The 16,552-nt window shown below is 38.7% G+C and overlaps 1 protein-coding gene across 5 annotated transcripts; it reads left to right on the top strand.

Moving 5' to 3' along the window:
• The first annotated feature begins 2,583 nt into the window (after nucleotides 1–2,583).
• Nucleotides 2,584–15,904, top strand: LOC103704197. Of its 5 annotated transcripts, none has more exons than XM_026803481.2 (8): nucleotides 2,584–2,836; nucleotides 2,942–3,052; nucleotides 3,289–4,546; nucleotides 8,190–8,393; nucleotides 10,949–11,828; nucleotides 11,999–12,663; nucleotides 12,755–14,799; nucleotides 15,321–15,904. In XM_026803481.2, exons 3-8 carry the CDS (start codon nucleotides 3,337–3,339, stop codon nucleotides 15,348–15,350), a joined length of 5,034 nt encoding a protein of 1,677 aa, XP_026659282.2. In that variant the 5' UTR covers nucleotides 2,584–2,836; nucleotides 2,942–3,052; nucleotides 3,289–3,336; the 3' UTR covers nucleotides 15,351–15,904. The 5 variants fall into 5 exon arrangements, with proteins under 5 accessions (XP_026659282.2, XP_026659285.2, XP_008785609.2 ...); XM_026803484.2 differs by having other exon boundaries at nucleotides 2,942–3,062; nucleotides 8,241–8,393; XM_008787387.4 differs by having other exon boundaries at nucleotides 2,942–3,062.
• Nucleotides 15,905–16,552: the final 648 nt, after the last annotated feature.

Genomic DNA, 16,552 nt, shown 5'->3' with positions numbered 1-16,552 from the left:
GTTTTTTTTCTAATGTGCATTGCATGCCCATAATTTTCAGTATAGGATGGTGTATATATATGCATATTGAAGAGTCTCGAAACAATCTTAGATCTAGTAAAAGTTACATGTATTCAAACTTTATTCCAACACAAATTTAGCCCAGCTTGATTGATTGCTGCTATTGCGAGTCAAACCTTGGCTATTTAACTTGCCATCTGTTGCTTAAGTTCATAGTTCAAAGTCTTTGAGCATCCAATATTTTTTTTTTCCCAATTGAGAGTAAGTTTGCAGCTCCGCACCTCCATTCCTTGTTATAGAAAAATTTATAAATACTCCCATCTTTAATATATACGTTTTTCTTGAAAAGTTACTTTTTTTTCCCACTCAATTGCCTACCCACCATGCTGCCTATTAAAAAAAAGAATAACATAAACATATACTATATCTTGGAAAATCATCATCCATCTAAGCAAGAAGTATTACTTGAATTCAATATTTATATTTTTCTTGCTCCATACGAGTGAGAACTAAAATGCAAATATTAAATGTGCTATCACTAGATTAGTCGCACATTGACTGAGCACACATATATGATAGCACACATATATGATAGACGATGAAATTGGACTAGGTATATATGTGGTTAGAAACAAAGTTTTTATATAGGTACTTAAAAGTATTTTTGGGTCTTCATCCTAATACACACACACACACACACACATATATATATATATATATATATATGCATATATATATATATTATCAAACTGGCATTTACATGTGCTTATTAATATAAAAACATAAACCATTTTTGTTGAAGTACTCAACCAAAATATTGACTCATTTAACATGAATAACAACATTTTAATAAAAGAAACATAATATGATATAGATATTTATCATTGGTGATATATAGGCAAACAATCCATGTGATGCATGGGATTCAGTTGTGATGCACAAAAGCGAAAAATGAAAATCCAATAAGTGGGCAAGTGCATTGAATAAAACCAATACAAATTTGTAGATTTCATGAATCATGTGCAGTGCAGAGTATAGGATGGTATTAACCATAAAAAGCAATTTAATTAATATAATTGGATACGCCCAAATAGGATATTAATATGTTAATTATATCACAAAAAAATTGGTTCAAACAACTGAATGTAACCATCAATCTCAAACTTGACCTTAAGATAACCCAAAAAGAAAATGATGCATTGTAGATACACGAAGTGCTTTGAAAGATATATTGTTCATTATTCAATATATATATATGTTATATAGATATTGGTAAAAAAACTATCCATCATGTGATGTACTTGATGAGAGTGGTGTTTATTAACCATAATTTGCACTATCAGCATAATATTCCAAAAACTTCCCTCCCCATTCTTGCTGTGCTTTTTTCATTCATTCTTTGACTTTGCTGGAAAGAATGCAATTTCTGAAATTGAAACCATCGAATATAGCCTTCATGCATATGGCTCGTATTCATATAATTTATCATCCATTATTTTTGATATTATGGCACGAAATCAAAGGCTCTTTTCTTCTCGATGATGTGCTTGATTGTACGACTACATGGATGCATAAACCCTACCTTATCCGGCGTATCTCTCTTGTAGTAATTTCCGCACCTATTTTACCTTCCGTAAATCAATAATCAAGATTTAATCATGAATATAAAAAAAAGGCAAATAATTTCATTGAATTTCTCAAAAGCTTATCACACGTGAAAGTAATTTATTATCCTATTACAGATCCCTAGCAATCTTCCCTAGTCTTGTATGAAAAATATTTTGTATCATCATCCATGCATTGCCAGTTTCTGTCAATGCATACTGATGCCACTAGAGGCTTAATATCACAAAGGATAGCTCAGTCATTTAGAAAAAAAGAAGAAATAGATTTAATACCAATGGAGATCAAAATAATAAGTCTAAAAGGTTCCGTACCAAAAAAATAAAATTGAGTTTTTTTTGTATGAATACTCTTCTAAATATTAAATTTTATATGAATACCATTTCAAAATTGATATTTGCATATATACCCTCGTAAATGCATATTTTTCTATTTTATCTATTTTTTATCTTTATTTTTGCAATATGTACCCACACTATCTAATGCTGTTAAAAAATTAACTATTTTAAATTAAAATAACTAAAATATTTTTAATGGGTTGATGTACAAAAAGAAACATTTATAAGGCGATCGTGATGGTGGACAAAAAAATAATTTTAAAATTTTATTTTATTTTAATTAAAATAAATATAGTTTTTATTAATAGTGTTCGAAGAACTATTATATAGAAGTGTAAAAAAGGTATTTTATGAAGGCACAGAAATAAATATAAATTTGGAGGGAGCATGCAAATTTAAATTTTTAGGAGATCATTCTTGAGAAAAAAACCAATAAAATTTTTGTTTTCATGTAATATAACCTTATCTGCCGTCTTCACATTAAATCAGTTTAATCTAAATTTATTCCAATCGGAAGATCCTAGACCGTTCGATTCATTTTGGACGGTCATCTTTGTCCATCTCATCGCTCCACGTCCGACGCCACGCTTTATACCCCTCTTGAGGCCTCCTTGGCACCTTCAATGTAACCGAGCAAACTCACACCCCCTCCTCTCACGAACCCCCGCTGTTACGAAAAGCATACTAAAAAGAATTGAAGGAAACTCTTCCGAGGTTGATCCTTCCTTCGCTCGTCGAGTTCGAATCCAAATCCGAAAACTCTCGCTTTCTTCGATAGCAATTCCCCCCGTCTTGCTTCTCAATCCCTGAGTCCTCGGCCATCGCGAGGGGCGATGTTGTGATAGCGGATTTGTACGCCTTCTCCAGCGAAAAAGGTTTTTTTTTTATATATTTTTTGTTGGTTGCAGGATTCGATGGGTTTCGTTTTGTGAAGCAATGGAATTTGTTTGTTGTTTTGCTATGATCGGTGCTTGCCCTAGGTTTGGAATCTGATGCGGCTTAGAGGGTTAGGGTTTTGGATTCTTGGAGATCTTGGAGATCATACTCTTGTGCGATTAAAGAGAGGGTTTTAGTCGTTTTCTGAATTACTGGTAATCGGAGGTACTTATAAATTTGTCGCTTTTCGAGTAGTTTTGGGTAGATTTAGAATTTATATATACATTTTGTGCAGTATTGAGCTATCTTTAAATCCTTGTTGGTGGATTTTTCTTACTTTATGCAGTTGTTATGATAGCAAGCAGAACTCTCCCTCTCCCCCTCCTCTCCCTCCTTCCCTCCTTTTTCTTTTAAAAGAATTAGCTGAAAGTTTCTAGCTTGAATCATGTAGGAAACTCCAAAGTGTTTGAACTTCGAAGAAGAGATTACTGAAAGTGAGATGTTTGGACAAGGCGGCTATGCCCCCCAGTTTCGGCATGGGCCGCCGCCACCTCCATTGCAGCAAGCCCCTCCAGGGCACCCTGCTCCCTTCCAGCAAACTCCACTTGGTCTGCCCCCTCCTGCTATCCAACATGGCCCCCCACCTAAACCACAAATTCACCAAGCTCCATCTGGCCCGCCTTCCGTTCCCTATCCGCATGCCCTGCCTCCTCCACCGGCTCAGCAGCCTCTCCACTTCCCACCTCCTGCACCAATGAACATGGGGCAGCCTTACATCCACCCCCATGAAAGTGCCCCAATGTTCCCTTCTTATGCTCGGCCTGGCACTTCGTACCCTCCACCCATGCTAAGCCAGAATGCACATCAAGTACCGCAACAGATGCCGCCGCCTCCAAGAATGTATCCACCTCCACCTCCTCCTTCACAGGGACAAGTTTTGTATAGAACCTCCCACCTGCCCCCTATGGGGATTCAACATGGCTCTACCCCTCCACCTCCTCCCCCATCTAATTTTGTCTCGATAACACCTGCCCCGTTCGTGCCTTTCGGAAGTACTTCACTTGGAGATGCCCACCCCCCTTCCCTCCCACCTCCTCCGCCCCCCCCTCCTCCGGCTTCTCCTCCACCCGTTCCACCTTCACCGACTCCACCGGCGCCTCCAATGGTGGAACTTCCAGCTGTTCCTGAGGCACCATCTGTGGATTCTGGGGCTGATGGGACCCGTTCCTTTGAGCATGTTACTACTGATGATCCAGTTACTCCAGCACGGTCAGGCGAGAATGCCCCTGTAACTGGCAGTTCACACATTGGCGAAGTTGATGATGCTGGAAAGAAGGTTCCACTAGTGGAAAGAGAAGTGACTGGAGATCTCCCTCCACCACCACCCAAGCCAGTTGAAGAAGAAGTTGTTCGGAATATCGAGGTGCTGTGTCAATTCATTGCAAAAGTTGGGCCTGAATTTGAAAACTTGGCCTGTACAAAGGAGGCTGGGAATCCAAAATTTGCCTTCTTGTTTGGAGGTGCACCTGGGAGTGCTGCTGCTGTTGGGTATGAGTATTTTCAGTGGGTGAAAAGGAAATATCGTTTTGAAATGGAATCACATAAAGATCCAGAGAGGCCATCTGAAATGGAGAATTCCTTGCAATCCGGTAATTTGGAAAATGAAGTTGCAGTTAGTTCACCTTCTGCATCAGACATGGATATGGAAGGTCAGTGAACATCTTGTCCTTTCATTCTTCACTCCCCTTGCACATTATGGATTCATGAATCCTTAGTTGCCATAAAAATTAATAGCACAGAATTGCTATTTCGCGCATTCTTACTTGTTGTTCCAGTGTCTGATAAGTGTGGCTGCCTTTCATCTCTATGCTTATTGCAAGTCTCTTTTTTATACTGATATGTTGGTTTTGATGCACATGGTCATGTGAATATTGAAATTTTAATTTTGAGGTGGATTTCTCACAATATTGTTGCTCATATTTCTTGTTGTGATCTTTAAGATGATTTCTTGCTATTTTTATGCCATATTTCTCTTAAAATTGAGCAATCTTATAATTGGTGATGTGCTACCGTTTCTCCATCTTTATACATAATCTCTGAGTGTGAGGATGAATGAAGATATTAGTAAGCATTACTTGTTTCATTTGAAAAGCCATTGAATTGTTTTGATACATCTAAGTTTGTTTTTGCCATCTTCAGAACTTGTCTATCTATGGTGGGGCTTTCCTCTAAGAAGTTTGAAAATGGATATTGGAGGGATCAGTCTAAGGCACATTAGAAATTTAAAGTCTTTTCCTGCTCCATTTCTTATTAACAATAGCACACTTGATTCTCCTAGTGGCAAACTCCTTTGATGACTGCAGAAATGGCAACTACTCAGTCACAAGTATGCCTCAAGAGCTCAAATCCATTGTCTTAATTCGGATTAGTTATGTCATGGCTCAAAGTCAAAAAATTCATCTATCAAGAAAAAAGAATAAGGACGATTATTAACTCATGCATAAGAAAGCAAAGGTAAAGGTTAAGGGAGGATGAAGAAGATGATATGAATGGATGACCAAGGAACTTTCTAATGTCAATCTCCTGAACAAAATTTGGAGCTTTACAAGTTCCTGTAGACCAACATCTGCCCTAAGAAGAACTTTTCAATTTTATTTACTCATGTTGTCTCTCTAAATAAGAAGTTAAATTCTACATTTTGAATAATGTAAATGTTAAATCACTTTAAAAGCTCAAATTATTTATGCAATGGCCTTTGACAATTCTAAGTTTTTCTAATAGTGAGAATTGTAGCTTTGACACTTCAATGATTGCCATTATACATTAGAATTTAATGCATACCTGAAGTACTGTTTTCTAAAAACTTTTCCATATCTAATTTTGATCTGTAATTTTTTGGATAACTCTCCAAAATTCTCTACCTTTTTACTATGCTCTGCCAGAAAGGTATAGGTACTTTAGTGACTTGTTTTGTCTGATGTTAATCAGGCCACCCTTTGGACTGATGACAGTAACTGATCTTATTCTATTAGGAAGTAATTTAAGGAATGTACTAGTTTAGCCTTAGTTGATGTCACACCCACTTAAATCCTCTGTATTTGCTCCCTGCACCAGCTCCCAAAGCTCTTTAGCCACTACTTATTGCTCTAACTTGATTAAGATCAACAGGTTCACGTTGGCTCCAGATATTAGAATTCTTTTTAATGCAGCTTTATATAAATATTGATGTTACTGTTGAATGCCATTATCTTGCAATTAAAATTGTCAGTTGTTGTTGGCTCTTTTTCTTTCTTGGTTAGTGTTCTGTATTCTTCCTGATTCTTTGTCAATGGGATTGTCATGGTTATACTATTTTTGCCGAAGAGCATCATATTGAAGATCTTCCTGGCATCTTCAGTTCATGACTGTTATTGATTGATGATATGTTAGGACTATTCAAGTAACTGGTCAAGTTTGAAAGGCTCTTAGTTGAATATGTTTATTCCCAGAATTTAATTATTAGCACATACAAATTGCACCTTACCCTGAATTTTGTACATTGGAGTACTGTTGCTTGTGGGGAAGGTCTGATCTGTTATTTCCTCAAAAAATATTCTTTAACAGCTGCATTTGTACTAGGTGGATTTCTTTGGTCTGGTTCTTTTATGGGTTTATGCCATATTGGATAACAAAAGTTAAATTTGTTGAAGACCTTGTTAGTTGGAGTTATGTAGGGTATGAGCTGGTTTAAAAGCTTCCCAGGTGGGCCATTTGGTATGTGGATATTCGTTCTGGTTAACGTTTGTGGGTGGTGTGTTTTTTGAGAGGGAGATGAGTAAGTATGTGTTCTTTAGCTCAGGATGAGACTCTTTAGGCGTATTTATCTATCTATTTATTTATTATCTTCCCGCCCTAAATTTGTTTTGAGGGAGGAGGATATGGTGGTTGAAGTGATAAGGAATTTCATTTGAATGTATGTTAGATTGGACGTGGTCCCCCGCTGGACTTTTCTGGTATAGGATTGTTGACGATAAAGAACTTGATTCTCTGTTGTTGTTATTGATGTCTTTGGATTGTGGCTTCATGTCCTAAGATTCATATAATTCAAAAGATTGTGAGTTGGATGAGGTCAGGGAAAGGTTTAGAATCTTTGGTAATGTAATACCATGTTTGTTAGGGAATGGCATGGTGGATTTATAGGTGGCTTGTCACTCCATGAAACCTCTGTCGTAGACCTAACTTTACATCGTTGCTTTAGCATGAGGTGTGTGCATGTGCATCTGTTTTGGTATGTGTTTGGTTGGGGGGCAGGCAACTGTTAAGCCTTTCAAGTTTATTTCTCCCTAAGCATGTAGGGCTCAGTAAGGTGGCTATGCATGATTATTATCAACATCATCTGCTGCATTGAATTTATTTATCCTCTCTTTTCTCTTATTTCTTGGCTTCTTGGTCACCCTTTTCTTTTGGGTGAGTGGGCGGTGGGTTTCTAGATATGCAATTTATGCCTTAAGTTTTTGACAATTGACATTGAACATGTTGTTTTTTGTGAAATTGTCAGCATCTATGTTTGTCATCTAGCAAGCTGGTTTCTCTTCTTTAATGTAAAGGAAACATGCAGCTTTTCTGCAATTGAGGGATGCCAGGCAAAGAAAGGACTGCCCACATTTTGAAAATAAAAGAGACCCAGTTTTTGTTTTGTCCATGCTTTCAGCGTGGTAATATTCAGCAAGGCAAGCGAACAGACATTATTAAGGCAACCTATTTCCGGAGTATTTGGTTCCCTTGCATGGTTGTGATCCGCAGTTGATTGTTATTCACCATCATGTTGCCTCTTTGGGAACAACTAATGCCCAGGTGCTTTAGCTTATTTCCACTTCTGAAGCACGGAACGGACCTCAGTTTTGTTTTGTTTTGTGCTGTCAGCGTAGTAACATTTGGAGTGTCTAAGCCTTCTGCTTTACCTTGCAATGTTATCTGAGTTCTCACCACTGCTCAGTCTTTTTTTGGTTGCATTTCATTGTTAATTATTTATTTTGGCCAGACTTGGTCTCTTGACTCTGTACTTTGTTTTTGAGGCTACTGCTTGTGCCTCTGGCACTTGACTGTTTTTTCTGCTTCTTCTATGTGTGGATGCTCTTTGCATGTACTTTTTGTTTTGCCTTGTTTAAATTTCATCCAATTACTCAAATCAAATCAGCTTTGGGACTGTTTTTTGAACTTGTATTTCTTATTGCATGTCCTCTCATACACAAAAAAGTTCAAATGATTTTCTGTTTAATGCTTGTTTTTTATATTATTTCATTTGTCAGAGATAACGTGTCTTTCTGTATTACATTGATAATGAACCTTTTGCCATATGGGGCATATATCTAGATGATGTTGGCCTGCCTGGTGGTGATGCTGGTTTCATCAAATTGAATACAGAACCGACTGGAGAGTCCGCCTCTCTAACTAATGGAAGACATGTTGCTGAAGAGCCAGCACCTCGGAGTACTGCAGAGCACATTCAGGAGGGTGCAGCGCCTAGCACTGTATCCTGTTCAGGGCCTTCATCTTTTCTGCAAGACAAAAGGGAAGGTATTGGTTTGAAGCTCTTTATTCTGCTTTCTTTTCCACTTATCGCCCTTTCTATCCCTCATAATTAGATATTCTGCTTCGACAAAAAATTTGTTTCATTATGTTATTACAAAATAATTGTTTTATCTATTTATTCCTGCATAATTCATTCCTATGCTGCATGAAATTGGTTATGATTGTCTGCTAAATTTCAAATGACTTAGCTTTTGGAGAGACGTCATTTTGGGAACCTTATATTGGACAACTGATATATCTCAGTAAGGGTGGATACTTTATGAGGAAAACAAAATGATACTGGTTAACATTAAGGAAAAAGTAAATGATTATCCAACAACAGTGGTGGTCTTCTCAAGTTCAGTTGAGAAACAAATTAATTGCACATATATAATTTTCCTCTTTCTGATGCTGTATAGTCTAACAGAACATGTTTTCCACTCATGATTAATTAATAGCAACTGCTGTACATCCACTGTTTATTTTTTATTTTAGTTATGTGCTTTTTTCAGGCCTAGCTTAGAGGTGGGATGGGGAATTTGGAGACAAGTTTTAGGTATCCTGGGTATTATAAATTCCAGGATAAGGCAGGACAAGGTGGGATAAGTCTTTTAATTTTCTTTAGATAAATCAATTTTATCCCCTTGTCTTGATTAGGCTGTACCATAGTACAACTGACATTACAGTGATTATTGTTGGGTTAAAAGACAAATATGCCCTTCCCTTTGTGGTTTCCTTTTGCTAATAAATGGGTTTTTTTGGCCATTTCAATAATAAAGGTGGGATAAAATATGGGGATAACCTGGTTCCTTGGTAGCTAGGGTATCACCATGTCCTGGTTAACCCCAGTATTTCTGAGGTGTTGGGGATAGATAATTGTGGGTCATTTTTTGGCATGTTTTGCATTTATCCCAGGTATAAAGCAGGATAAATGCCTTGTCCCATCGTTATGCCATTTCCAAATTAGGCCTCATTAGCTTTTCAAATGGTCTGTCTTTATCCTTGAATTTGGTCATCTTTGATTCTCATTATGGTTTTCCACTTTTGTTTGGTTTTGCGTGAGCATGCAGCATTTGCCATTTTAGGTGTGTCATGGAAGGTTTGGCATGGTTTTTCAAGGACTGATCTACAGTATTGAATATCAAAGGGGTTTTTCTGATTTTTAGCTTGGATATAGGACAATTGATGGATGTGGGTTTTTGACCAAGGATGCGAGTGAATGCAAAGACATGTCCTTGGGCCCTAAGACCAACTCTACCAACAATGTGGAGATCTGCCATGCTCAAAGGGAAAAGAGAAGGTGAGCATGTTTTTGGTCTCCATTGTTGTTCCATAAAAACTAAATCTCCCATATTGTTGTATATGTGAGTCCTGTGGCTAACCCATATTGATCATGGTTCCTCTTCAGGAAATTGGATCCTCAAATCTCCCTAAGTTAAGAAGCAGAGAAGTGGGACTCAATAAATGAACAAGAAAAATAAGAAAGTTTGTCTTAATAGCTGGCCGCTTAAGTTGACTCCATATAGGGGCCAGTCGCTTCTTTCGTTTTTCTTTCTTTCTTTCTTTGTTTTTCTCTTGTTCTATTTTCTTTATTGTGTCTCTCTGTTATTTTCTCCTTCATATCCTTATTTGTCTCAAGCAGCTTATGGTGGTGGGTCAACAGGTCACCTGGTTACCACATAACTTGTTAAACTATTATTCCTCATATATGACCCATGTTGGCCCACAGTTGTATCATCTGAAAGTCACCTCAATACTTAGTTTAGGTCCACATCTTACTTGACCTTTCTGCAACATTTGTCCGACCATTAATGTTGATGTAAATTAGTAGTAGCAATACATGTATAATCATGCCTATTTCACATGTCAGTAGTATCAAAAACACTCTTTAAATGCCTCGTGCACCCTTAGAGTTGCCCAAGTTGCTGCTTTACACCCACAGTAATTGAGAACTTTGGAAGACAATATCACTCTATTTTTAACATCAGTTGGTAATGTACCAACCATTGTGCCAATCCTGGCTGGTAATGTGTACAATGTTGATATTCTGTATTGACAGTATCCCTGTATTTTTAACATCAGCTGAAAGATTAACTCTACCATAATGACTTCTAATTACAATTTTGGTTTGCGATGATAAATAAGAAAACATGTTCAATCTCTACCGTTTATTGCGCAATCTAAGGATAATGTCTATGTTTCCTGTTAGTGGCATGAAATATGCACACAATTTACATCAACTCTCTATTGTTGGATGTGCATGCTACAGTTTAGTTACACCTATTCATGAGCCTCAAGGTGGGGAACAACTTCTATTAAATTTTGAGGAAGTCTTACAATTTTTTTTCAGATAGATATTTTCTGTATTTCTCTAGTAAATTGTTTTTGCTTCCTACCACCATGTATGTTTGGATATATTTAGATATTTGAATATTTAAAGTGTTCGTATGATGGTTACACTATGGTTTGTCTGCCTCTGGCTGGGGTTATTTCCATGTTTTCACTTAAGTAGGTATTTAACTTTATTTTCAGACAAATTATCAATATGATATTGTTTTCAGATGACAAGGATTCATCATTTATCGAAGATGTTAGCCCAGTCAGGCCTCTGCCTGGTGCTGCTGAGTGTGCTGTCGATGGCAACATGCAACAGTCTGTGAGGCCGATAACTCAAGATTCTAGCTGGGTCAATGTTATGCCAACTTCTGCTTGTCGCAAAACTGCAGAAACTCCAAGGGTATTTATTAAAGATGGAAGCCCGTTCCGTCTTATACAAGGCTATGCTTCAGATGACAGTGGAGAAGATGATGATAAGAAAGACTACGTGGATAGCATCAACCCTGCTAGGACCTCCCCATCAGCTGCACTAGGCAGGTTAGGCTTGCAAAAGGATAAGGGATGTGAAGTGCCTTCAAATTTTAGCCCTAAGAGTGTTCCAGAGACTGAAAGATCCAGACTACGTACTGATTCAAGTCATTGTCTGTCAACAATGCCCAAAGAAGCTGCTACTTTTGGCAGCTCATTGCCTCAAAAATCTGCACCACCAGATGTTGTCTTTTCAAATCCTGTTGATGCAATTGAAAATGTGACTGATCTTAGTATTCACGAGCTACATGATCAAAGTTTGCATGATAAGACTGGAAATCATGAGCTTTCTGAGGACAATGATGTTGTGGGAGACAAAAGTGTCAATGCTGACCATCAAGTCACTCAACTTCACATGGAGGATGCAAAACAAGACTCTACTGCACCAAATGTGGATGAATTTGGGCGATTGGTAAGAGAAGGTGTCAGTGACAGCGATTCTGATGGGATACACTACAATGAAAGGCACGGTAAGAGGGTGAGGAGTTGGAGTCGCAGTCGGTCACCTCAACAGAGTAGATGGAGGCAGAGAAGTCGCAGTCCCAGGAGAAGAGACAAACGCAGCCGATCTCGCAGGTACAATATCATGAATTTCTACATAATTTGGTGTATATCTTGCTAAGTCAATTTATTTTTGGATATTCAAGATTTCAAATGCTTTGCTTCACATGCCATCAATGAGTGCACATTCATATTCAAGTGCAAATGCTGTGCAGTCTACAAAGCCTCATATACTTGTTTTTCAGCTGGTCCCCTAGGAGGCGCAGGAGTAAGTCACCACCAGCTTATAGGCGGACTACCTTATTTGCAAGAGCAGATCGCGATCAGCCTCCCGAATGTTTCAATTTTATTCGAGGCAGGTGCTTCCGTGGAGCATCTTGTCGTTTTCTCCACCGTGATGTTGGATACCACAGGCGCAGGCAGCCACATTTTAAAGACTTTGCACAAGGTTCTGACAACTATGATGTGCATGATGATGCTCTGGATTCTGAAAACTGCCACCATGTTAAGAGTTCAGTGAGAAATATGGATGTTGAGAAACGCGACGATGTGGATCTGGAAGCAACAAAAAGCCCTGAGATGCAGACTGATGAGAAATTGTCCAAAGCCTGCACCGAGATTACTCATGATGGAGTTTTGGGTAAGAAATTTGCAGTGGACGCTGTAACAGCTGATGCGTCACCGAGTTTGAAAAATGATGCTGCGGAACGACAAATCACTGATCATGGTTCTCAAAATATTGTTAGTCAAGTGAAGGAACCACGACAATTGGAAATATTGCAGAAGGCACCTAAGATTAATAGTGCAGAGGAAGAACAAACTCAGCCTCTGCTGGAATCCTCCCAGCCTTCACCTGCTCAAAAATCTGAATGTTTGATCAGTGAAACTGTTTTGGGTCAACCTAACACAGGTAAAGCTACATTTTTCTCAGTCTTTTCAAGCCACTTATGCTTCCACTGCTATTTTGGAACCTCAAAATGTTGTTCACTTTTCTTGTGCAGAGGGTCAAGCTATTCAGACTGGTGCATCTCAAAATCAGGTCCCTTCTATTCAGCCATATTCAGAACATGCTCTAGTATCTCAGACATATCAAAGCCAAAGTCTTGTGAGCCATTCACATTCAAATTGTGGTCTGACAAGCCAGCCTGGGAATCAAAGGTTGCTTCCAAATGAGTTTCCACCACCCAGAGTTTCAGTGCCAGATACTAAATCTCAGCCATCTCAGCTGCTACCATCTGCACCTCAGGGTCATCCTCCTCCCTTTTTTCCTGCGGACAGTATTACTGCACCATTTGCTTCAGAACATCCTAGAGAGAATCTCTTACCACCAGTCACAAGCTATCACTTGCATCGTCCACCCTTTGGTATGTTAAGTTCCCATCAACCACCTGTGGCTAGTGATTACCGTTCTCAAAGTATGCATCCTTCGAACTCCATGTGGCCCAATCCCTCTCTGCCACCACCTTCATATGCGAATGGATTTCCCAGCAGGCCTGCCTTTCCTGCAACAGAATTTTTGCGCATGCAGTTTCAGCAAAATGCTATCCCACCTAGAAATGACTTTTCTCAGCCTTCTATAAGGCCCTACTCTCCAGGTGAGCTGACTCGTTCGCAGACAGTTGATTTCCATCATCAACCTTTCCAGTCAACGGAGTCATCTCATCATCCTCCATTGCATATGGATGAGTTTAAATGGAGGCTTTTGCCAGTGGGAAATCAGCAGAATCAACCATTTCCTAGAGAAGATTGGTTATCATGCCCCCCTCCGATGCCCGAAGGTTCTCGAGTCCTCTCGGATTTGCAGCAGAAGGAATCTCATTTGCACCATCAATCTCTTCTTCGCGATGATGTTCGAATTCCATATCCCGGTCAGGGACCTAGTTCCTCTAAGTCGTATTCCCAAGGCAGTGCTGTGTTTCCTCCAGCCCTTTCAAACCGATCTGAGTCTTTCCCAGGGGATCGTCTGCCCCCAAGAGTCTTCTCTAAGGAAGAATTCCCTTCTGTGAGCAATGTGCCTTATTCACATCCTCCATATGGCCAACAACGCTCTGCCAGTCCTAATTTTCCTTCAAACCTGGGTGGTCCAGGCATGGCTAATCCTTCTTTCCAAAGATCGTCATTGAGCTTCTCAGAAAGCAATTTGCCACATCAGCTGTCTGATATGGGGGCACCAAATAAGTCTATCCCAACCCACTACAACCCTTTTGCATCTACTTTTGAAGAAACACCGGGAAGCTTAAAGTTTGGTTCCAGTAAATATGATTCTTTGTTCAGTTCAAGCGATGATCCGTTAGGTGGTTCTGGTTCAAGGTTGAAAGCTTCACCACCCAATTTGAGAAGATCAGGAGAGCAATTCTTGCCAAGAACTGGTGGTTATTCTCATGAAACTTCTGCAGAAGTGCTACCTGATGTGCACAATCAGTTTGTTAGGGATCCTGCATCTGGTACATATGATCCACTCTTTGACAGCATCGAACCATCTTCTAACATGCTCAAGAAGCTAGATCGTGTTCAAGATCAGAACCTAGCTGCTAATGATGCAGGCATGGTTCCAAAAATTAGCAGCTTGACTAGGCCTGCAGATGTTGAGGATAGCAATAGGAAGAAAGATGGCACAGGTGCTGAACTTAAGTCTGAAGTTGATGAATTTGGTGAGGGGGCCACAGATGCAGAAGTGGGTGCTGTTGAGAATGAGAGCCCTCAACAAGTGGATGGGAAAAACTGGAGCCCAGTTATTCCACTTGAAGTGGGGAACACTGCTGCAGGTGAAATTGAGATTGACCAGGTTCGATCGCCTGGAAAGAAGAAGAGCAAGGAATCAAGGTCAATGAAACTTCTCAAGATTGCCCTTGCAGATTTTGTGAAGGAAGTCCTAAAGCCATCATGGAGACAGGGAAATATGAGCAAAGAGGCATTTAAGACCATTGTGAAGAAAACAGTGGATAAGGTTTCTGGTGCAATTCCAAGTCATCAGATACCTAAAACACAGGCAAAGATCAATCAGTATGTAGAGTCATCGCAGCGGAAACTGACCAAGCTGGTGATGGTATGTTCATATTGCTTATACCATACAATTTTATGCTCTTTTTTTTATCATTTTGTAGATTTAAATAGTAAAATCTTATATGAGTATTTCAACTTTCAAGCTTATGCACCCAAAGGTAATGCCTTTCCTCCGAGCATGATATTTGTCTTCAGTCTTCCTTCTTTTGTGTTCTACTGATTTGAGTATGAATTATTTGACAATACTGCTTATTGAATTAAATATTTATTGATTAAGGGTCTTAATAAGGCATATTTATGTCTTGGGTTCAATTTCCATATTTTTATTTGACTCTGGTCTCTTGGTGGGGCCTTGGGCAGAGCATGGCTTAAATGGAGGAATTTTGAACAAGGAATGTGCCCCAGTAACGATAGCTATTAAATATTGGTCCTACTGTGGTTTTGTTTGTTCACACCAACAATATATGCTTAATAGATAGTAGTTTTTCCTTCTTCGTATGCGACTAAGGTGTTTCATTGAGAAATTCAAAATCTAAGAACAAATCTGGCTTCCTCTTTTTGCAGGCTTATGTGGACAAATATGTCAAGATGTAGATAATGACCGGTAGCTATGGAGTGCCTTCTAGAGCAATCTTCTTTCCTCTCTTTGTGGTTCCTTTTCATACACACGAAGACTTGCTGGTGCAGGAAAAATCTTTTAATGAGAGGTTGAAGGCTTGATGAGAGAGATTGGCTTCTGACAAGGTGGGTTTTTGAGTTAGCTGTTTCACACAGCCCAGGATTTTAGCTGATAATATTCTTCTCAACAGTTCTGGGGGAGCAACAGATATGTATGTTACCCATGTCTCTAGATGGTGTTTGCTTTTTGACTCATTTCTGCCTGGTCATCAATTATAGGTATCTGATTTGTAAAATATTGCTTAGTTTACTGTGGCAAATTTGTTTTTGTTATGATTCTCCCTCTCTCTCTCTCTGAGGAGCCTCCAACTAAAGAAGCCATGATGCCATAGAGTTACTCGTAGCTTTCAATGCCTGAGTTACCAAGTTTTATGATTTTTTTTTTTTGTTTCAAATGTAGATACAGCATTTCTTTTAAACTCGAGAAAGTTAATTTTCCCTAATTTGGACTTCGTGCTGTCATTTCAGTATTTCTGTATCAATGGAAGATAACTTGATGCATGACAGGGCCCGTCGGTCTTAATTAAACAAAGTTTAGTGGTTTGATCGTGCTTGAGATTATATAGTAATTCGTATTATTGAGTGTAGTAAAGAGTGCATGGAGTACTCTTATGAACCACTGAGAGTGATATTGGCACATATTTAACTCTCTTTTTAGAAGTGATTACAGATTAGTTTCTTGGCTTTAGTTGATGTATTTTTTTCCCTTCTAGTTGCCACATTAAACTTTTTACATTTTAGGCTTCCGATGATAGTATGGACTTGCGTGCATTGCTATTGTAAATTCTAAAGGGATTCTTATTTCCCTGAATTCTTCTACTACTTAAGGTTGAGGAATGCTGATGGTACATGAAATACCCAGTTCTAATACGAGGTTTCAATAACGTCCCTTTGACTGAAACAAAGTATGTGATGCCCATGAAAAAAACACGATTTTGAATATGAAAAATAGATAAATTTGAATAACTTGTAGCTATTACTTGGAGAGTGAAATAGTTCAAGTTATTCGTGGCTTCAGTCATTGGCTTAACTGACTCCATATGGGAGAAATATGAACAAGTAAAATAGGAATTGAGTTAAAAGAAAACATGGGTATGATTATAGTTATCAGGTGGAGA

This window comes from Phoenix dactylifera, chromosome 15, assembly GCF_009389715.1.
Source record: "Phoenix dactylifera cultivar Barhee BC4 chromosome 15, palm_55x_up_171113_PBpolish2nd_filt_p, whole genome shotgun sequence".
Classification (NCBI taxonomy): domain Eukaryota; kingdom Viridiplantae; phylum Streptophyta; class Magnoliopsida; order Arecales; family Arecaceae; genus Phoenix; species Phoenix dactylifera.
Note: the sequence above shows the minus strand (reverse complement) of the source record. Positions and strands in the feature narration are given on the sequence as shown.